The 23,072-nt window shown below is 33.1% G+C and overlaps 1 protein-coding gene across 5 annotated transcripts in view; it reads left to right on the forward strand.

Moving 5' to 3' along the window:
• Positions 1–23,072, forward strand: part of LOC139482495 (2-hydroxyacyl-CoA lyase 2-like) — an 83,775-nt gene that overhangs the window by 16,034 nt on the left and 44,669 nt on the right. For all 5 annotated transcript variants that reach the window (XM_071266407.1, XM_071266410.1, XM_071266408.1 and 2 more), the window contains one exon: positions 17,258–17,349. In XM_071266407.1, the coding sequence (XP_071122508.1) occupies positions 17,258–17,349 (92 nt within the window). The remainder of the gene's footprint in view (positions 1–17,257; positions 17,350–23,072) is intronic.

Here is a 23,072-nt window from a genome sequence, read left to right on the forward strand (position 1 = left end):
CAAACTCACTCAAAAGTATTGTTGAAAACTGCCGTGGCCCCCGTTTGGTCAGATCATCATTGCACAGATACGAATATTTTGTTTGATGAAGGCGCTCAAAGATCTTTTGTAACGGAGAGTCTTGCGCATAAATTGAATCTACAGAGAGAAGGAGCCGAAAAGATTCAACTCTCATCATTTGGAGAAACCAACACTAATGCTAGGCGACTCGATAAAACCACAGTTTATGTTGAAACTGAAACTGGACATAAAATCTCAGTACATGCATTGATCGTTCCTTTGATAGCTAAGCCGATTCAGAACCACATTCATTTCATTGACAGGAACAGTAACTATTTACAAGATCTAAAGCTCGCACATCCAGTTATGCAAGAGGAAACCTTCGAAATTTCACTATTAATTGGAGCCGATTTTTATTGGGAAATAGTTGAAGATAAAGTTGTAAGCGGAAACGGACCCACTGCTGTCAAATCAAAATTAGGGTACTTACTTTCTGGACCGTTAAATTCAGAAAAATCACAGCTATCAACAGTGTCAAGTATTTCCAATGTACTTATATCACATCAAACAGAGGAACACAACTTAGAAGCGTTTAGGAAGATTGAAGATCGAGAAGTAGAATTTCAACAAGTACACGACGAAAAAGAGAACTATATAAGAACTTCAATAGAGTTTTGCGACAACAAAGATTATGCAAAGTTACCATGGAAACACGACAACGATTAAATAGAACATTAAATATTTTTATGGACTTTTGGAGTAAAGTATGAGCGAGCATATTTGTTTAGAAATGTGTTACGGAATTATAATGGACTGTAATGCGATTTTGTTTTATGAACTACGTTAGTTCAACTGTGAAAGAACTGTGATTCATTTTTTCATTTGAGAGACTTTAATCTTAATTCAATGTAATTTATATATGTATTTCAATTTTCTTTTCTACGTAAAGTAATTTTTTTGAGGCCCTGAGAATGTCGAGAAGACCGCGGGACCGGCAATGTATCGGAAGTCATATTGTATCTAAGGTCGACGTCACACGGCGACGTCTCCTTATCTTCTCTTAGTAACTAGTAAACGTCAAACTACAAAGCTGTTGTGTATGTTAACAGAGTCATATTATAAGATATCGTCCCCACAACTGTCACAGCAGATCTAGGTATGTAATAGATCAGTCAAGTAAGGTCCACTGTCACAGCAGGTCCAGGTATGTAATAGATCAGCAAGTAAGGTCCCCTGTCACAGCAGGTCCAGGTATGTAATAGATCAGTCAAGTAAGGTCCACTATCACAGCAGGTCCAGGTATGTAATAGATCAGTCAAGTAAGGTCCACTGTCACAGCAGGTCCAGGTATGTAATAGATCAGTCAAGTAAGGTCCACTGTCACAGCAGGTCCAGGTATGTAATAGATCAGTCAAGTAAGGTCCACTGTCACAGCAGGTCCAGGTATGTTGATAAATCAGTCAAGTGAGGTCCATTGTCACAGCAGGTCCAGGTATGTAATAGATCAGTCAAGAAAGGTCCACTGTCACAGCAGGTCCAGGTATGTAATAGATCAGTCAAGTAAGGTCCACTGTCACAGCAGGTTCAGGTATGTTGATATATCAGTCAAGTAAGGTCCACTGTCACAGCAGGTCTAGGTATGTAATAGATCAGTCAAGTAAGGTCCCCTGTCACAGCAGGTCCAGGTATGTTAATTGATCAGTCAAGTAAGGTCCCCTGTCACAGCAGGTCCAGGTTTGTTAATAGACCAGTCAAGTAAGGTCCACTGTCACAGCAGGTCCAGGTTTGTTAATAGATCAGTCAAGTTAGGTCCATTGTCACCACAGGTCCAGTTATGTTAATAGATCAGTCAAGTAAGGTCCACTGTCCCAGCAAGTCCAGGTATGTAAAAGATTAGTCAAGTAAGGTCCACTGTCCCAGCAGGTCCAGGTATGTTAATAGATCAGTCAAGTAAGGTCCACTGTCACAGCAGGTCTAGGTATGTTAATAGATCAGTCAAATAAGGTCCCCTATCACAGCAGGTCCAGGTATGTAATAGATCAGTCAAGTAAGGTCCACTGTCACAGCAGGTCCAGTTATGTTAATAGATCAGTCAAGTAAGGTCCACTGTCACAGCAGGTCCAGGTATGTAATAGATCAGTCAAGTAAGGTCCACTGTCCCAGCAGGTCGAGGTATGTTAATAGATCAGTCAAGTAAGGTCCACTGTCACAGTAGGTCCAGGTATGTAATAGATCAGTCAAGTAAGGTCCACTGTCACAGCAGGTCTAGGTATGTTGATAGATCAGTCAAGTAAGGTCCACTGTCACAGTAGGTCTAGGTATGTAATAGATCAGTCAAGTAAGGTCCACTGTTACAGCAGGTCTAGGCATGTTAATAGATCAGTCAAATAAGGTCCACTGTCACAGCAGGTCTAGGCATGTTAATAGATCAATCAAGTAAGGTCCACTGTCACAACAGGTCCAGGCATGTTGATTGATCGGTCTAATAATGTTTATTATTGCAACAGGTTCAAGTATGTTGATTGCCCAGTTAGGACATGTAACTATATGTTATCTCTTAATTTTCCAGTCAGTGTAACCAAATGTTATCTCTTGATTGTCCAGTCACTGTAACTAAATATTATTTATGGATTGTACAGTCAGTGTAAATAAATGTTATCTCTTGATTGTACAGTCAGTGTAACTAAATGTTATCTCTTGATTGTCCAGTCAGTATAACTAAATGTTATCTTTTGATTGTACAGTTAGTGTTTCGAAACGTTATCTCTTGATTTTCAAGTCAGTGTTTTTAAATGTAATCTCTTGATTTTTAAGTCAGTATAACCAAATGTATTCTCTTGATTGTACAGTCAGTGTTACTAAATGATATCTTTTGATTGTCCAGTCATTGTAACGAAATGTTATTTCTTTATTGTCCAGTCAGTGTAACTAAATATTATTTATGGGTTGTCCAGTCAGTGTAACTAAATGATATCTTTTGATTGTCCTGTCAGTGTAACTAAATGTTATTTCTTGATTGTTAAGTCAGTGTTACTAAACGTTATTTCTTGATTGTTAAGTCAGTGTTACTAAATGTTATCTGTTGATTGTCCGGTCAGTGTAACTAAATGTTATTTCTTGATTGTCCAGTCAGTGTAACTAAATTTTATCTCTAGATTGTACATTCAGTGTAACTAAATGTTATTTCATTATTGTCCAGTCAGTGTAACTAAATGTAAACTCTTGATTGTACAGTCAGTGTAACTAAATGTTATTTCTTGATTGTCCAGTCAGTGTTACTTAATTTTATCTCTTGATTGTCCAGTCAGTTATACTAAATTTAAACTCTTGATTTTTCAGTCAGTGTTACTAAATTTTATCTCTCAATTGTCCAATCAGTGTTACTTAATATTATTTCTTTATTGTCCAGTCAGTGTTACTTAATTTTATCTCTTGATTGTCCAGTAAGTGTTACTAAATGTAAACTCTTGATTGTCCAGTCAGTGTTACTGAATGTTATCTCTTGATTGTCCAATCAGTGTTACTTAATGTTATCTGTTGATTGTCTGGTCAGTGTAACTAAATGTTATCTCTTGATTGTCAAGTCAGAGTAACTAAATGTTACCTCTTGATTGTCCAATCAGTGTTACTAAATGATATCTTTTGATTGTCCAGTCATTGTCACGAAATGTTATATCTTTATTGTCCAGTCAGTGTAACTAAATATTATTTATGGGTTGTCCAGTCAGTGTAACTAAATGTTATCTCTTGATTGTCCTGTCAGTGTAACTAAATGTTATTTCTTGATTGTCAAGTCAGTGTTACTAAACGTTATTTCTTGATTGTTAAGTCAGTGTTACTAAATGTTATCTGTTGATTGTCCGGTCAGTGTAACTAAATGTTATCTCTTGATTGTCCAGTCAGTGTAACTAAATTTTATCTCTTGATTGTACAGTCAGTGTAACTAAATGTTATTTCATTATTGTCCAGTCAGTGTAACTAAATGTAAACTCTTGATTGTACAGTCAGTGTAATTAAATGTTATTTCTTTATTGTCCAGTCAGTGTTACTTAATGTTATCTCTTGATTGTCCAGTCAGTGTTACTAAATGTAAATCTTGATTGTCCAGTCAGTGTTACTAAATTTTATCTCTTGATTGTCCAATCAGTGTTACTTAATGTTATTTCTTTATTGTCCAGTCAGTGTTACTAAATGTTATTTCTTTATTGTCCAGTCAGTGTTACTAAATTTTATCTCTTGATTGTCCAGTCAGTGTTACTAAATGTAAACTCTTGATTGTGCAGTCAGTGTTACTAAATGTTATCTCTTGATTGTCTGGTCAGTGTTACTTACTGTTATCTGTTGATTGTCTGGTCAGTGTAACTAAATGTTATCTCTTGATTGTCAAGTCAGAGTAACTAAATGTTACCTCTTGATTGTCCAGTCAGTGTAACTAAATGTTATCTCTTGATTGTCCAATCAGTGTTACTTAATGTTATTTCTTTATTGTCCACTCAGTGTTACTTAATTTTATCTCTCGATTGTCAAGTCAGTGTTACTTAATGTTATCTGTTGATTGTCTGGTCAGTGTAACTAAATGTTATCTCTTGATTGTCAAGTCAGTGTTACTAAATGTTATCTCTTGATTGTCCATTCAGTGTTACTAAATGTTATCTCTTGATTGTCCAGTCAGTGTAACTAAATGTAAACTCTTGATTGTCCAGTCAGTGTTACTAAATGCAATCTCTTGATTTTCCAGTCAGTGTAACTTAATGATATATCTTGATTGTACAGTCAGTGTTACTAAATGTTATCTTTTGATTGTTAAGTCAGTTTAACTTAATGTTATCTCTTGATTGTCCGGTCAGTGTTACTTAATTTTATCTCTTGATTGTAAAGTCAGTGTAACTAAATGTTATCTTTTGTTGTCCAGTCAGTGTAACTAAATGTTATCTCTTGATTGTCCAATCAGTGTTACTTAATGTTATCTGTTGATTGTCCAGTCAGTGTTACTAAATGTTATCTTTTGATTGTCAAGTCAGTGTTACTTAATGTTATCTGTTGATTGTCTGGTCAGTGTAACTAAATGTTATCTCTTGATTGTCAAGTCAGTATTTTTAAATGCAATCTCTTGATTGTACAGTCAGTGTTTTTAAATGTTATCTTTTGATTGTACAGTCAGTGTTACAAAATGTTATCTCTTGATTGTCAAGTCAGTGTAACTAAATGTAAACTCTTGATTGTCCAGTCAGTGTTACTAAATGCAATCTCTTGATTGTCCAGTAAGTGTTACTTAATTTTATCTCCCAATTGTCCGGTCAGTGTAACTAAATGTTATGTCTTGATTGTCCATTCAGTGTTACTTAATGTAAACTCTTGATTGTCCATTCAGTGTTACTTAATTTTTATCTCCCAATTGTCCGGTCAGTGTTACTAAATTTTATCTCTTGATTGTCCATTCAGTGTTACTAAATGTTATCTCTTGATTGTCCAGTCAGTGTTACTAAATGTTATCTCTTGATTGTCCATTCAGTGTTACTTAATTTTATCTCCCAATTGTCCGGTCAGTGTTACTAAATTTTATCTCCCAATTGTCCATTCAGTGTTACTAAATGTTATCTCTTGATTGTCCAGTCAGTGTAACTAAATGTTATCTCTTGAGTGTCCAGTCAGTGTAACTTAATGATATATCTTGATTGTACAGTCAGTGTTACTAAATGTTATCTTTTGATTGTTAAGTCAGTTTAACTTAATGTTATCCCTTGATTGTCCGGTCAGTGTTACTTAATTTTATCTCTTGATTGTAAAGTCAGTGTAACTAAATGTTATCTTTTGTTGTCCAGTCAGTGTAACTAAATGTTTTCTCTTGATTGTCCAATCAGTGTTACTTAATGTTATCTGTTGATTGTCCAGTCAGTGTTACTAAATGTTATCTTTTGATTGTCAAGTCAGTGTTACTTAATGTTATCTGTTGATTGTCTGGTCAGTGTAACTAAATGTTATCTCTTGATTGTCAAGTCAGTGTTTTTAAATGCAATCTCTTGATTGTACAGTCAGTGTTTTTAAATGTTATCTTTTGATTGTACAGTCAGTGTTACAAAATGTTATCTCTTGATTTTCAAGTCAGTGTAACTAAATGTAAACTCTTGATTGTCCAGTCAGTGTTACTAAATGCAATCTCTTGATTGTCCAGTAAGTGTTACTTAATTTTATCTCCCAATTGTCCGGTCAGTGTTACTAAATGTAAATCTTGATTGTCCAGTCAGTGTTACTAAATTTTATCTCTTGATTGTCCAATCAGTGTTACTTAATGTTATTTCTTTATTGTCCAGTCAGTGTTACTAAATGTTATTTCTTTATTGTCCAGTCAGTGTTACTTAATTTTATCTCTTGATTGTCCAGTCAGTGTTACTAAATGTAAACTCTTGATTGTGCAGTCAGTGTTACTAAATGTTATCTCTTGATTGTCTGGTCAGTGTTACTTACTGTTATCTGTTGATTGTCTGGTCAGTGTAACTAAATGTTATCTCTTGATTGTCAAGTCAGAGTAACTAAATGTTACCTCTTGATTGTCCAGTCAGTGTAACTAAATATTATCTCTTGATTGTCCAATCAGTGTAACTTAATGTTATTTCTTTATTGTCCACTCAGTGTTACTTAATTTTATCTCTCGATTGTCAAGTCAGTGTTACTTAATGTTATCTGTTGATTGTCTGGTCAGTGTAACTAAATGTTATCTCTTGATTGTCAAGTCAGTGTTACTAAATGTTATCTCTTGATTGTCCATTCAGTGTTACTAAATGTTATCTCTTGATTGTCCAGTCAGTGTAACTAAATGTAAACTCTTGATTGTCCAGTCAGTGTTACTAAATGCAATCTCTTGATTTTCCAGTCAGTGTAACTTAATGATATATCTTGATTGTACAGTCAGTGTTACTAAATGTTATCTTTTGATTGTTAAGTCAGTTTAACTTAATGTTATCTCTTGATTGTCCGGTCAGTGTTACTTAATTTTATCTCTTGATTGTAAAGTCAGTGTAACTAAATGTTATCTTTTGTTGTCCAGTCAGTGTAACTAAATGTTATCTCTTGATTGTCCAATCAGTGTTACTTAATGTTATCTGTTGATTGTCCAGTCAGTGTTACTAAATGTTATCTTTTGATTGTCAAGTCAGTGTTACTTAATGTTATCTGTTGATTGTCTGGTCAGTGTAACTAAATGTTATCTCTTGATTGTCAAGTCAGTATTTTTAAATGCAATCTCTTGATTGTACAGTCAGTGTTTTTAAATGTTATCTTTTGATTGTACAGTCAGTGTTACAAAATGTTATCTCTTGATTGTCAAGTCAGTGTAACTAAATGTAAACTCTTGATTGTCCAGTCAGTGTTACTAAATGCAATCTCTTGATTGTCCAGTAAGTGTTACTTAATTTTATCTCCCAATTGTCCGGTCAGTGTAACTAAATGTTATGTCTTGATTGTCCATTCAGTGTTACTTAATGTAAACTCTTGATTGTCCATTCAGTGTTACTTAATTTTTATCTCCCAATTGTCCGGTCAGTGTTACTAAATTTTATCTCTTGATTGTCCATTCAGTGTTACTAAATGTTATCTCTTGATTGTCCAGTCAGTGTTACTAAATGTTATCTCTTGATTGTCCATTCAGTGTTACTTAATTTTATCTCCCAATTGTCCGGTCAGTGTTACTAAATTTTATCTCCCAATTGTCCATTCAGTGTTACTAAATGTTATCTCTTGATTGTCCAGTCAGTGTAACTAAATGTTATCTCTTGAGTGTCCAGTCAGTGTAACTTAATGATATATCTTGATTGTACAGTCAGTGTTACTAAATGTTATCTTTTGATTGTTAAGTCAGTTTACCTTAATGTTATCTCTTGATTGTCCGGTCAGTGTTACTTAATTTTATCTCTTGATTGTAAAGTCAGTGTAACTAAATGTTATCTTTTGTTGTCCAGTCAGTGTAACTAAATGTTTTCTCTTGATTGTCCAATCAGTGTTACTTAATGTTATCTGTTGATTGTCCAGTCAGTGTTACTAAATGTTATCTTTTGATTGTCAAGTCAGTGTTACTTAATGTTATCTGTTGATTGTCTGGTCAGTGTAACTAAATGTTATCTCTTGATTGTCAAGTCAGTGTTTTTAAATGCAATCTCTTGATTGTACAGTCAGTGTTTTTAAATGTTATCTTTTGATTGTACAGTCAGTGTTACAAAATGTTATCTCTTGATTTTCAAGTCAGTGTAACTAAATGTAAACTCTTGATTGTCCAGTCAGTGTTACTAAATGCAATCTCTTGATTGTCCAGTAAGTGTTACTTAATTTTATCTCCCAATTGTCCGGTCAGTTTTACTAAATTTTATCTCCCAATTGTCCATTCAGTGTTACTAAATGTTATCTCTTGATTGTCCAGTCAGTGTAACTAAATGTTATCTCTTGAGTGTCCAGTCAGTGTAACTAAATGTTGTCTCTTGATTGTCAAGTCATTGTTACTAAATGTAAACTCTTGATAGTCCAGTCAGTGTTACTAAATGTAAACTCTTGATTGTCCAGTCAGTGTTACTAAATGTTATCTTTTGATTGTCAAGTCAGTGTTACTTAATGTTATCTTTTGATTGTTAAGTCAGTATTACAAAATGTTATCTTTTGATTGTCCAGTCAGTGTTTTTAAAAGTTGCCTCTTGATTGTCTCGTCAGTGTTACTTAATTTTATCTCTTGATTGTCCAGTCACTGGTACTTAATGTTATCTCTTGATTGTCCGGTCAGTTTTACTTAATTTTATCTCTGGATTGTCCAGTCAGTGTTACTTAATTTTATCTCTTGATTTTCCAGTCAGTGTTACTAAATGCAATCTCTTGATTGCCCATTCAGTGTAACTAAATGTAATCTCTTGATTGTCCGGTCAGTGTAACTAAATGAAATCTATTGATTGTCAAGTCAGTGTTTTTAAATGTTATCTTTTGATTGTTAAGTCAGTATTACAAAATGTTATCTCTTGATTGTCCAGTCAGTGTTTTTAAATGTTGCCTCTTGATTGTCCGGAGAGTGTAACTAAATGTTATCTCTTGATTGTCCAGTCACTGTTACTAAAAGTTATCTCTGGATTGTCCATTCAGTGTTTCTTAATTTTATCTCTTGATTGTCCAGTCAGTGTTACTAAATGTTATCTTTTGATTGTCCATTCAGTGTTACTTAATTTTATCTCTTGATTGTCCAATCAGTGTTACTTAATGTTATCTCTTGATTGTCCATTCAGTGTTACTAAATTTTATCTCTTGATTGTCCATTCAGTGTTACTAAATGCAATCTCTTGATTGTCCATTCAGTGTTACTTAATTTTATCTCTGGATTGTCCATTCAGTGTTACTTAATTTTATATCTTGATTGTCTATTCAGTGTTACTTAATTTTATCTCTGGATTGTCCATTCAGTGTTACTTAATTTTATCTCTTGATTGTCCAGTCAGTGTTACTAAATGTTATCTTTTGATTGTCCATTCAGTGTTACTTAATTTTATCTCTTGATTGTCCAGTCAGTGTTACTTAATGTTATCTCTTGATTGTCCGGTCAGTGTTTCTTAATTTTATCTCTGGATTGTCCATTCAGTGTTACTTGATTTTATCTCTTGATTTTCCAGTCAGTGTTACTAAATGCAATCTCTTGATTGTCCATTCAGTGTTACTAAATGTTATCTCTTGATTGTCCATTCAGTGTTACTAAATGCAATCTCTTGATTTTTCATTCAGTGTTACTTAATTTTATCTCTTGATTGTCCATTCAGTGTTACTTAATTTTATCTCTTGATTGTCCAGTCAGTCTTACTTAATTTTATCTCGGGATTGTCCATTGAGTGTTACTTAATTTTATCTCTTGATTGTCCAGTCAGTGTTACTAAATGTTATCTCTTGATTGTCCATTCAGTGTTACTTAATTTTATCTCCCAATTGTCCGGTCAGTGTTACTAAATTTTGTCTCTTGATTGTCCATTCAGTGTTACTAAATGTTATCTCTTGATTGTCCATTCAGTGTTACTAAATGTTATGTCTTGATTTTCCATTCAGTGTTACAAAATGTTATCTCTTGATTGTCCATTCAGTGTAACTAAATGTTATCTCTTGATTGTCAAGTCAGTGTAACTAAATGTTATCTCTTGATTGTCCATTCAGTGTTACTAAATGTTATCTCTTGATTGTCCAGTCAGTGTTACTAAATGTTATCTCTTAATTGTCTGGTCAGTGTAACTAAATGTTATCTCTTGATTGTCCATTCAGTGTTACTAAATGTTATCTCTTGATTGTCCAGTCAGTGTTACTTAATTTTATCTCTTGATTTTCCAGTCAGTGTTACTAAATGCAATCTCTTGTTTGTACAGTCAGTTTTTTAAATGTTATCTTTTGATTGTACAGTCAGTGTTACAAAATGTTATCTCATGATTGTCAAGTCAGTGTAACTAAATGTTATCTTTTGATTGTTAAGTCAGTGTAACTTAATTTTATCTCTTGATTGTCCAGTCAGTGTTACTTAATTTTATCTCTTGATTGTCCAGTCAGTGTTTTTTTAAATCTTATCTCTTGATTGTCCATTCAGTGTTACTAAATTTTATCTCTTGATTGTCCATTCAGTGTTACTAAATGCAATCTCTTGATTGTCCATTCAGTGTTACTTAATTTTATCTCTGGATTGTCCATTCAGTCTTACTTAGTTTTATATCTTGATTGTCTATTCAGTGTTACTTAATTTTATCTCTGGATTGTCCATTCAGTGTTACTTAATTTTATCTCTTGATTGTCCAGTCAATGTTACTAAATGTTATCTTTTGATTGTCCATTCAGTGTTACTTAATTTTATCTCTTAATTGTCCAGTCAGTGTTACTTAATGTTATCTCTTGATTGTCCGGTCAGTGTTTCTTAATTTTATCTCTGGATTGTCCATTCAGTGTTACTTGATTTTATCTCTTAATTTTCCAGTCAGTGTTACTAAATGCAATCTCTTGATTGTCCATTCAGTGTTACTAAATGTTATCTCTTGATTGTCCATTCAGTGTTACTAAATGCAATCTCTTGATTGTCCATTCAGTGTTACTTAATTTTATCTCTTGATTGTCCATTCAGTGTTACTTAATTTTATCTCTTGATTGTCCGGTCAGTGTTACTTAATTTTATCTCGGGATTGTCCATTCAGTGTTACTTAATTTTATCTCTTGATTGTCCAGTCAGTGTTACTAAATGTTATCTCTTGATTGTCCATTCAGTGTTACTTAATTTTATCTCCCAATTGTCCGGTCAGTGTTACTAAATTTTTTCTCCCAATTGTCCATTCAGTGTTACTAAATGTTTTCTCTTGATTGTCCATTCAGTGTTACTAAATGTTATGTCTTGATTGTCCATTCAGTGTTACAAAATGTTATCTCTTGATTGTCCATTCAGTGTAACTAAATGTTATCTCTTGATTGTCAAGTCAGTGTAACTAAATGTTATCTCTTGATTGTCCATTCAGTGTTACTAAATGTTATCTCTTGATTGTCCAGTCAGTGTTACTAAATGTTATCTTTTAATTGTCTGGTCAGTGTAACTAAATGTTGATTGTCCAGTCAGTGTTACTTAATTTTATGTCTTGATTTTCCAGTCAGTGTAACTAAATGTTATATCTTGATTGTCCAGTCAGTGTAACTAAATGTTATCTCTTGATTGTCCAGTCAGTGTAACTAAATGTAAACTCTAGATTGTCCAGTCAGTGTTACTTAATTTTATCACTTGATTGTCAAGTCAGTGTTTTTAAATGTTGTGTCTTGATTGTCCAGTCATTGTAACTAAATGTTATCTCTTGATTGTCCAGTGAGTATAACAAAATGTAATCTATTGATTGTCAAGTCAGTGTAACTAAATGTTATCTCTTGATTGTCCAGTAAGTGTAACTAAATGTTATCTCTTGATTGTCAAGTAAGTGTTTTTAAATGTTGTCTCTTGATTGTCCAGTCATTGTAACTAAATGTTATCTCTTGATTGTCCATTCAGTGTTACTAAATGTTATCTCTTGATTGTCCAGTCAGTGTTACTAAATGTTATCTCTTAATTGCCTGGTCAGTGTAACTAAATGTTATCTCTTGATTGTCCAGTAAGTGTAACTAAATGTTATGTCTTGATTGTCAAGTCAGTGTTTTTAAATGTTGTCTCTTGATTGTCAAGTCAGTGTTACTAAATGTTATCTTTTGATTGTCCATTCAGTGTTACTTAATTTTATCTCTTAATTGTCCAGTCAGTGTTACTTAATGTTATCTCTTGATTGTCCGGTCAGTGTTTCTTAATTTTATCTCTGGATTGTCCATTCAGTGTTACTTGATTTTATCTCTTAATTTTCCAGTCAGTGTTACTAAATGCAATCTCTTGATTGTCCATTCAGTGTTACTAAATGTTATCTCTTGATTGTCCATTCAGTGTTACTAAATGCAATCTCTTGATTGTCCATTCAGTGTTACTTAATTTTATCTCTTGATTGTCCATTCAGTGTTACTTAATTTTATCTCTTGATTGTCCGGTCAGTGTTACTTAATTTTATCTCGGGATTGTCCATTCAGTGTTACTTAATTTTATCTCTTGATTGTCCAGTCAGTGTTACTAAATGTTATCTCTTGATTGTCCATTCAGTGTTACTTAATTTTATCTCCCAATTGTCCGGTCAGTGTTACTAAATTTTTTCTCCCAATTGTCCATTCAGTGTTACTAAATGTTTTCTCTTGATTGTCCATTCAGTGTTACTAAATGTTATGTCTTGATTGTCCATTCAGTGTTACAAAATGTTATCTCTTGATTGTCCATTCAGTGTAACTAAATGTTATCTCTTGATTGTCAAGTCAGTGTAACTAAATGTTATCTCTTGATTGTCCATTCAGTGTTACTAAATGTTATCTCTTGATTGTCCAGTCAGTGTTACTAAATGTTATCTTTTAATTGTCTGGTCAGTGTAACTAAATGTTGATTGTCCAGTCAGTGTTACTTAATTTTATGTCTTGATTTTCCAGTCAGTGTAACTAAATGTTATATCTTGATTGTCCAGTCAGTGTAACTAAATGTTATCTCTTGATTGTCCAGTCAGTGTAACTAAATGTAAACTCTAGATTGTCCAGTCAGTGTTACTTAATTTTATCACTTGATTGTCAAGTCAGTGTTTTTAAATGTTGTGTCTTGATTGTCCAGTCATTGTAACTAAATGTTATCTCTTGATTGTCCAGTGAGTATAACAAAATGTAATCTATTGATTGTCAAGTCAGTGTAACTAAATGTTATCTCTTGATTGTCCAGTAAGTGTAACTAAATGTTATCTCTTGATTGTCAAGTAAGTGTTTTTAAATGTTGTCTCTTGATTGTCCAGTCATTGTAACTAAATGTTATCTCTTGATTGTCCATTCAGTGTTACTAAATGTTATCTCTTGATTGTCCAGTCAGTGTTACTAAATGTTATCTCTTAATTGCCTGGTCAGTGTAACTAAATGTTATCTCTTGATTGTCCAGTAAGTGTAACTAAATGTTATGTCTTGATTGTCAAGTCAGTGTTTTTAAATGTTGTCTCTTGATTGTCAAGTCAGTGTTACTAAATGTAAACTCTTGATTGTCCAGTCAGTGTAACTAAATGTTATCTCTTGATAGTCTGGTCAGTGTTTTTAAATGTTGTCTCTTGATTGTCAAGTCAGTGTTACTAAATGTAAACTCTTGATTGTCCAGTCAGTGTAACTAAATGTTATCTCTTGATTGTCAAGTCAGTGTTACTTAATGTTATCTCTTGATTGTCAAGTCAGTGTAACTAAATGTTATGTCTTGATTGTCCAGTCAGTGTTACTAAATGTTATCTCTTGATTGTCCGGTCAGTGTTACTTAATTTTATCTCTTGGTTGTCAAGTCAGTGTTTTTAAATGTTGTGTCTTGATTGTCCAGTCAGTGTAACAAAATGTAATCTATTGATTGTACAGTCAGTGTTTTTAAATGTTATCTTTTGATTGTACAGTCAGTGTTACAAAATGTTATCTCTTGATTGTCCATTCAGTGTAACTTAATGTTATCTTTTGATTGTTAAGTCAGTGTTACAAAATGTTATCTCTTGAATGTCCAGTCAGTGTAACTAAATGTTATCTCTTGATTGTCAAGTCAGTGTTTTTAAATGTTGTGTCTTTATTGTCCAGTCAGTGTTACTAAATGTTATCTCTTGATTGTCCAGTAAGTGTTACTAAATGTTATCTCTTGATTGTCAAGTCAGTGTAACTAAATGTTATCTCTTGATTGTCCGGTCAGTGTTACTTAATTTTATCTCTTGATTGTCCAGTCAGTGTTACTAAATGTAAACTCTTGATTGTCCAGTCAGTGTTACTAAATGCAATCTCTTGATTTTCCAGTCAGTGTTACTAAATGCAATCTCTTGATTGTCCATTCAGTGTTACTAAATGCAATCTCTTGATTGTCCGGTCAGTGTTACTTAATTTTATCTCTGGATTGTCCATTCAGTGTTACTTAATTTTATCTCTTGATTGTCCATTCAGTGTTACTTAATTTTATCTCTGGATTGTCCATTCAGTGTTTCTTAATTTTATCTCTTGATTGTCCAGTCAGTGTTACTAAATGTTATCTTTTGATTGTCCATTCAGTGTTACTTAATTTTATCTCTTGATTGTCCAGTTAGTGTTACTTAATGTTATCTCTTGATTGTCCATTCAGTGTTACTAAATTTTATCTCTTGATTGTCCATTCAGTGTTACTAAATGCAATCTCTTGATTGTCCATTCAGTGTTACTTAATTTTATCTCTGGATTGTCCATTCAGTGTTACTTAATTTTATCTCTGGATTGTCCATTCAGTGTTACTTAATTTTATCTCTTGATTGTCCAGTCAGTGTTACTAAATGTTATCATTTGATTGTCCATTCAGTGTTACTTAATTTTATCTCTTGATTGTCCAGTCAGTGTTACTTAATGTTATCTCTTGATTGTCCGGTCAGTGTTTCTTAATTTTATCTCTGGATTGTCCATTCAGTGTTACTTGATTTTATCTCTTGATTTTCCAGTCAGTGTTACTAAATGCAATCTCTTGATTGTCTATTCAGTGTTACTAAATGTTATCTCTTGATTGTCCATTCAGTGTTACTAAATGCAATCTCTTGATTGTCCATTCAGTGTTACTTAATTTTATCTCTTGATTGTCCATTCAGTGTTACTTAATTTTATCTCTTGATTGTCCGGTCAGTGTTACTTAATTTTATCTCGGGATTGTCCATTCAGTGTTACTTAATTTTATCTCTTGATTGTCCAGTCAGTGTTACTAAATGTTATCTCTTGATTGTCCATTCAGTGTTACTTAATTTTATCTCCCAATTGTCCGGTCAGTGTTACTAAATTTTGTCTCTTGATTGTCCATTCAGTGTTACTAAATGTTATCTCTTGATTGTCCATTCAGTGTTACTAAATGTTATGTCTTGATTGTCCATTCAGTGTTACAAAATGTTATCTCTTGATTGTCCATTCAGTGTAACTAAATGTTATCTCTTGATTGTCAAGTCAGTGTATTTAAATGTTATCTCTAGATTGTCCATTCAGTTTTTTAAATGTTATCTTTTGATTGTACAGTCAGTGTTACAAAATGTTATCTCATGATTGTCAAGTCAGTGTAACTAAATGTTATCTTTTTGATTGTTAAGTCAGTGTAACTTAATTTTATCTCTTGATTGTCCAGTCAGTGTTACTTAATTTTATCTCTTGATTGTCCAGTCAGTGTTTTTTTAAATGTAATCTCTTGATTGTCCAGTCAGTGTAACTAAATGTAAACTCTTGATTGTCCAGTCAGTGTTACTTAATTTTATCTCTTGATTGTCCAGTCAGTGTTTTTAAATGTTATCTCTTGATTGAACAGTCAGTGTAACTAAATGTTATCTCTTGATTGTCCAGTCAGTGTAACTAAATGTTATCTCTTGATTGTCAAGTCAGTGTAACTAAATGTTATCTTTTGATTGCTAAGTCAGTGTTACAAAATGTTATCTCTTGATTGTCAAGTCAGTGTAACTAAATGTTATCTCTTGATTGTCAAGTCAGTGTTTTTAAATGTTGTCTCTTGATTGTCCAGTCAGTGTAACTAAATGTTATCTCTTGATTGTCCAGTCAGTGTAACTAAATGTTATCTCTTGATTGTCAAGTCAGTGTAACTAAATGTTATCTTTTGATTGCTAAGTCAGTGTTACAAAATGTTATCTCTTGATTGTTCAGTAAGTGTAACTAAATGTTATCTCTTGATTGTCAAGTCAGTGTTTTTAAATGTTGTCTCTTGATTTTCCAGTCAGTGTAACTAAATGTTATCTCTAGATTGTCCATTCAGTGTTACTTAATTTTATCTCTTGATTGTCCAGTCAGTGTAACTAAATGTTATCTCTTGATTGTCCAGTCAGTGTAACTAAATGAAAACTCTTGATTGTCCAGTCAGTGTTACTAAATGTTATCTCTTGATTGTCAAGTCAGTGTTTTTAAATGTTGTCTCTTGATTGTCCAATCAGTGTAACTAAATGTTATCTCTTGATTGTCCAGTCAGTGTAACTAAATGTAAACTCTTGATTGTCCAGTCTGTGTTACTAAATGTTATCTCTTGATTGTCAAGTCAGTGTTTTTAAATGTTGTCTCTTGATTGTCCAGTCAGTGTAACTAAATGTTATCTCTTGATTGTCAGTTCAGTGTTACTTAATTTTATCTCTTGATTGTCCAGTCAGTGTAACTAAATGTTAATTCTTGATTGTCCAGTCAGTGTTACTTAATTTTATCTCTTGATTGTCCAGTCAGTGTTTTTAAATGTTGTCTCTTGATTGTCCAGTCAGTGTAACTAAATGTTATCTCTTGATTGTCCGTTCAGTGTTACTTAATTTTATCTCTTGATTGTCCAGTCAGTGTAACTAAATGTTAATTCTTGATTGTCCAGTCAGTGTTACTTAATGTTATCTCTTTATTGTCAAGTCAGTGTTTTTAAATGTTGTCTCTTGATTGTCCAGTCAGTGTAACTAAATGTTATCTCTTGATTGTCCAATCAGTGTTACTAAATTTTATCTCTTGATTGTCTAGTCAGTGTTACTTAATGTTATCTGTTGATTGTCCAATCAGTGTTACTAAATGTTATCTTTTGATTGTCCAGTCAGTGTAACTAAATGTTATCTGTTGATTGTCAGTTGATTATTGATTATTTTAATGGGAAATTGATTATTTTTCAAGTCAGATATGATTCTACAGTTTTAAATTTCAGGTTTAACAAACACAGTTACGGCAGTGAAAAATGCTCAGATGGCTGAATCCCCTGTTTTGTTAATAGGTGGCGCTGCAGCCACATTACTAAAGGTAATCATCTTCAGTCTTCAACCATTATTAGCTCCAATGATATATTAAATATTTCTTATTTTGCCTGGTATATTGATATAAAGTTGACATTGAATATTTATCAATAAGATCTTGGTATTTTCCAAAGGAGGAGACGTTCTTTGACATACTCCTGGTTGATAAGCTTTCACTTAGTTATTTGTATTGTTAAAGACCATTCAACTTGTATTTCTGTTGAGACGGCGTTCAGGATATGGATAAAATACATATAAAAAGATGTGGTATGAGTGCTAATGAGACAAATCTCCATCCAAGTCACAATATGTCATAGTAAACCATCATACATGTAGATCAAAGCTAATGAGACAACACTCCATCCAAGTCACAATATGTCATAATAAACCATCATACATGTAGATCAAAGCTAATGAGACAAATCTCCATCCAAGTCACAATATGTCATAGTAAACCATCATATATGTAGATCAAAGCTAATGAGACAAATCTCCATTCAAGTCACAATATGTCATAGTAAACCATTATACATGTAGATCAAAGCTAATGAGACAAATCTCCATCCAAGTCACAATATGTCATAGTAAACCATCATACATGAAGATCAAAGCTCTTGAGACAAATCTCCATCCAAGTCACAATATGTCATAATAAACCATCATACATGTAGATCAAAGCTAATGAGACAAATCTCCATCCAAGTCACAATATGTCATAGTAAACCATCATACATGTAGATCAAAGCTAATGAGACAAATCTCCATCCAAGTCACAATATGTCATAGTAAACCATCATACATGAAGATCAAAGCTCTTGAGACAAATCTCCATCCAAGTCACAATATGTCATAGTAAACCATCATATATGTAGATCAAAGCTAATGAGACAAATCTCCATCCAAGTCACAATATGTCATAGTAAACCATCATACATATAGATCAAAGCTAATGAGACAAATCTCAATCCAAGTCACAATATGTCATAGTAAACCATCATATATGTAGATCAAAGCTAATGAGACAAATCTCCATCCAAGTCACAATATGTCATAGTAAACCATCATACATATAGATCAAAGCTAATGAGACAAATCTCCATCCAAGTCACAATATGTAATAGTAAACCATCATACATGTAGATCAAAGCTAATGAGACAACACTCCATCCAAGTCACAATATGTCATAATAAACCATCATACATGTAGATCAAAGCTAATGAGACAAATCTCCATCCAAGTCACAATATGTCATAGTAAACCATCATACATGTAGATCAAAGCTAATGAGACAAATCTCCATGCAAGTCACAATATGTCATAATAAACCATCATACATGTAGATCAAAGCTTATGAGACAAATCTCCATCCAAGTCACAATATGTCATAGTAAACCATCATACATGTAGATCAAAGCTAATGAGACAAATCTCCATCCAAGTCACAATATGTCATAGTAAACCATCATACATGAAGATCAAAGCTCTTGAGACAAATCTCCATCCAAGTCACAATATGTCATAGTAAACCATCATATATGTAGATCAAAGCTAATGAGACAAATCTCCATCCAAGTCACAATATGTCATAGTAAACCATCATACATATAGATCAAAGCTCTTGAGACAAATCTCCATCCAAGTCACAATATGTAATAGTAAACCATCATACATGTAGATCAAAGCTAATGAGACAAATCTCCATCCAAGTCACAATATGTCATAGTAAACCATCATACATGTAGATCAAAGCTAATGAGACAAATCTCCATCCAAGTCACAATATGTAATAGTAAACCATCATACATGTAGATCAAAGCTAATGAGACAAATCTCCATCCAAGTCACAATATGTCATAGTAAACCATCATACATGAAGATCAAAGCTAATGAGACAAATCTCCATCCAAGCCACAATATGTCAGAGTAAACCATCATACATGTAGATCAAAGCTAATGAGACAAATCTCCATCCAAGTCACAATATGTCATAATAAACCATCATACATGAAGATCAAAGCTAATGAGACAAATCTCCATCCAAGTCACAATATGTCATAGTAAACCATCATACATGTAGATCAAAGCTAATGAGACAAATCTCCATCCAAGTCACAATATGTCATAGTAAACCATCATACATATAAATCAAAGCTCTTGAGACAAATCTCCATCTAAGTCACAATATGTCAGAGTAAACCATTTTACATGTAGATCAAAGCTCTTGAGACAAATCTCCATCCAAGCCACAATATGTCATAGTAAACCATCATATATGTAGATCAAAGCTAATGAGACAAATCTCCATCCAAGTCACAATATGTCATAGTAAACCATCATACATGAAGATCAAAGCTCTTGAGACAAATCTCCATCCAAGTCACAATATGTCATAGTAAACCATCATATATGTAGATCAAAGCTCTTGAGACAAATCTCCATCCAAGTCACAATATGTCATAGTAAACCATCATACATATAAATCAAAGCTAATGAGACAAATCTCCATCCAAGTCACAATATGTCATAGTAAACCATCATATATGTAGATCAAAGCTAATGAGACAAATCTCCATCCAAGTCACAATATGTCATAGTAAACCATCATACATGTAGATAAAAGCTAATGAGACAAATCTCCATCCAAGTCACAATATGTCATAGTAAACCATCATACATGTAGATCAAAGCTAATGAAACAAATCTCCATCCAAGTCACAATATGTCATAGTAAACCATCATACATATAAATCAAAGCTAATGAGACAAATCTCCATCTAAGTCACAATATGTCATAGTAAACCATCATACATGTAGATCAAAGCTAATGAGACAAATCTCCATCCAAGTCACAATATGTCATAGTAAACCATTTTACATGAAGATCAAAGCTAATGAGACAAATCTCCATCCAAGTCACAATATGTCATAGTAAACCATCATACATGTAGATCAAAGCTAAAGAGACAAATCTCCATCCAAGTCACAATATGTCATAGTAAACCATCATACATGTAGATCAAAGCTGAGACAAATCTCCATCCAAGTCACAATATGTCAGAGTAAACCATCATACATGTAGATCAAAGCTAATGAAACAAATCTCCATCCAAGTCACAATATGTCATAGTAAACCATTATACATGTAGATCAAAGCTAATGAGACAAATCTCCATCCAAGTCACAATATGTCATAGTAAACCATCATACATGTAGATCAAAGCTAATGAAACAAATCTCCATCCAAGTCACAATATGTCATAGCAAACCATCATACATATAGATCAAAGCTAATGAGACAAATCTCCATCCAAGTCACAATATGTCATAGTAAACCATCATACATGTAGATCAAAGCTGAGACAAATCTCCATCCAAGTCACAATATGTCAGAGTAAACCATCATACATGTAGATCAAAGCTAATGAAACAAATCTCCATCCAAGTCACAATATGTCATAGTAAACCATTATACATGTAGATCAAAGCTAATGAGACAAATCTCCATCCAAGTCACAATATGTCAGAGTAAACCATCATACATGTAGATCAAAGCTAATGAGACAAATCTCCATCCAAGTCACAATATGTCATAGTAAACCATCATACATATAGATCAAAGCTAATGAGACAAATCTCCATCCAAGCCACAATATGTCAGAGTAAACCATCATACATGTAGATCAAAGCTAATGAGACAAATCTCCATCCAAGTCACAATATGTCATAATAAACCATCATACATGAAGATCAAAGCTAATGAGACAAATCTCCATCCAAGTCACAATATGTCATAGTAAACCATCATACATGTAGATCAAAGCTAATGAGACAAATCTCCATCCAAGTCACAATATGTCATAGTAAACCATCATACATATAAATCAAAGCTCTTGAGACAAATCTCCATCTAAGTCACAATATGTCAGAGTAAACCATTTTACATGTAGATCAAAGCTCTTGAGACAAATCTCCATCCAAGCCACAATATGTCATAGTAAACCATCATATATGTAGATCAAAGCTAATGAGACAAATCTCCATCCAAGTCACAATATGTCATAGTAAACCATCATACATGAAGATCAAAGCTCTTGAGACAAATCTCCATCCAAGTCACAATATGTCATAGTAAACCATCATATATGTAGATCAAAGCTCTTGAGACAAATCTCCATCCAAGTCACAATATGTCATAGTAAACCATCATACATATAAATCAAAGCTAATGAGACAAATCTCCATCCAAGTCACAATATGTCATAGTAAACCATCATATATGTAGATCAAAGCTAATGAGACAAATCTCCATCCAAGTCACAATATGTCATAGTAAACCATCATACATGTAGATAAAAGCTAATGAGACAAATTTCATCCAAGTCACAATATGTCATAGTAAACCATCATACATGTAGATAAAAGCTAATGAAACAAATCTCCATCCAAGTCACAATATGTCATAGTAAACCATCATACATATAAATCAAAGCTAATGAGACAAATCTCCATCTAAGTCACAATATGTCATAGTAAACCATCATACATGTAGATCAAAGCTAATGAGACAAATCTCCATCCAAGTCACAATATGTCATAGTAAACCATTTTACATGAAGATCAAAGCTAATGAGACAAATCTCCATCCAAGCCACAATATGTCATAGTAAACCATCATACATGTAGATCAAAGCTAAAGAGACAAATCTCCATCCAAGTCACAATATGTCATAGTAAACCATCATACATGTAGATCAAAGCTGAGACAAATCTCCATCCAAGTCACAATATGTCAGAGTAAACCATCATACATGTAGATCAAAGCTAATGAAACAAATCTCCATCCAAGTCACAATATGTCATAGTAAACCATTATACATGTAGATCAAAGCTAATGAGACAAATCTCCATCCAAGTCACAATATGTCATAGTAAACCATCATACATGTAGATCAAAGCTAATGAAACAAATCTCCATCCAAGTCACAATATGTCATAGTAAACCATCATACATATAGATCAAAGCTAATGAGACAAATCTCCATCCAAGTCACAATATGTCATAGTAAACCATCATACATGTAGATCAAAGCTGAGACAAATCTCCATCCAAGTCACAATATGTCAGAGTAAACCATCATACATGTAGATCAAAGCTAATGAAACAAATCTCCATCCAAGTCACAATATGTCATAGTAAACCATTATACATGTAGATCAAAGCTAATGAGACAAATCTCCATCCAAGTCACAATATGTCATAGTAAACCATCATACATGTAGATCAAAGCTAATGAGACAAATCTCCATCCAAGTCACAATATGTCAGAGTAAACCATCATACATGTAGATCAAAGCTAATGAGACAAATCTCCATCCAAGTCACAATATGTCATAGTAAACCATCATACATGTAGATCAAAGCTAATGAGACAAATCTCCATCCAAGTCACAATATGTCATAGTAAACCATCATACATGTAGATCAAAGCTAATGAGACAAATCTCCATCCAAGTCTCAATATGTCAGAGTAAACCATCATACATGTAGATCAAAGCTTATGAGACAAATCTCCATCCAAGTCACAATATGTCAGAGTAAACCATCATACATGTAGATCAAAGCTAATGAGACAAATCTCCATCCAAGTCACAATATGTCAGAGTAAACCATCATACATGTAGATCAAAGCTAATGAGACAAATCTCCATCCAAGTCACAATATGTCATA

Source organism: Mytilus edulis, chromosome 7, assembly GCF_963676685.1.
Source record: "Mytilus edulis chromosome 7, xbMytEdul2.2, whole genome shotgun sequence".
Classification (NCBI taxonomy): domain Eukaryota; kingdom Metazoa; phylum Mollusca; class Bivalvia; order Mytilida; family Mytilidae; genus Mytilus; species Mytilus edulis.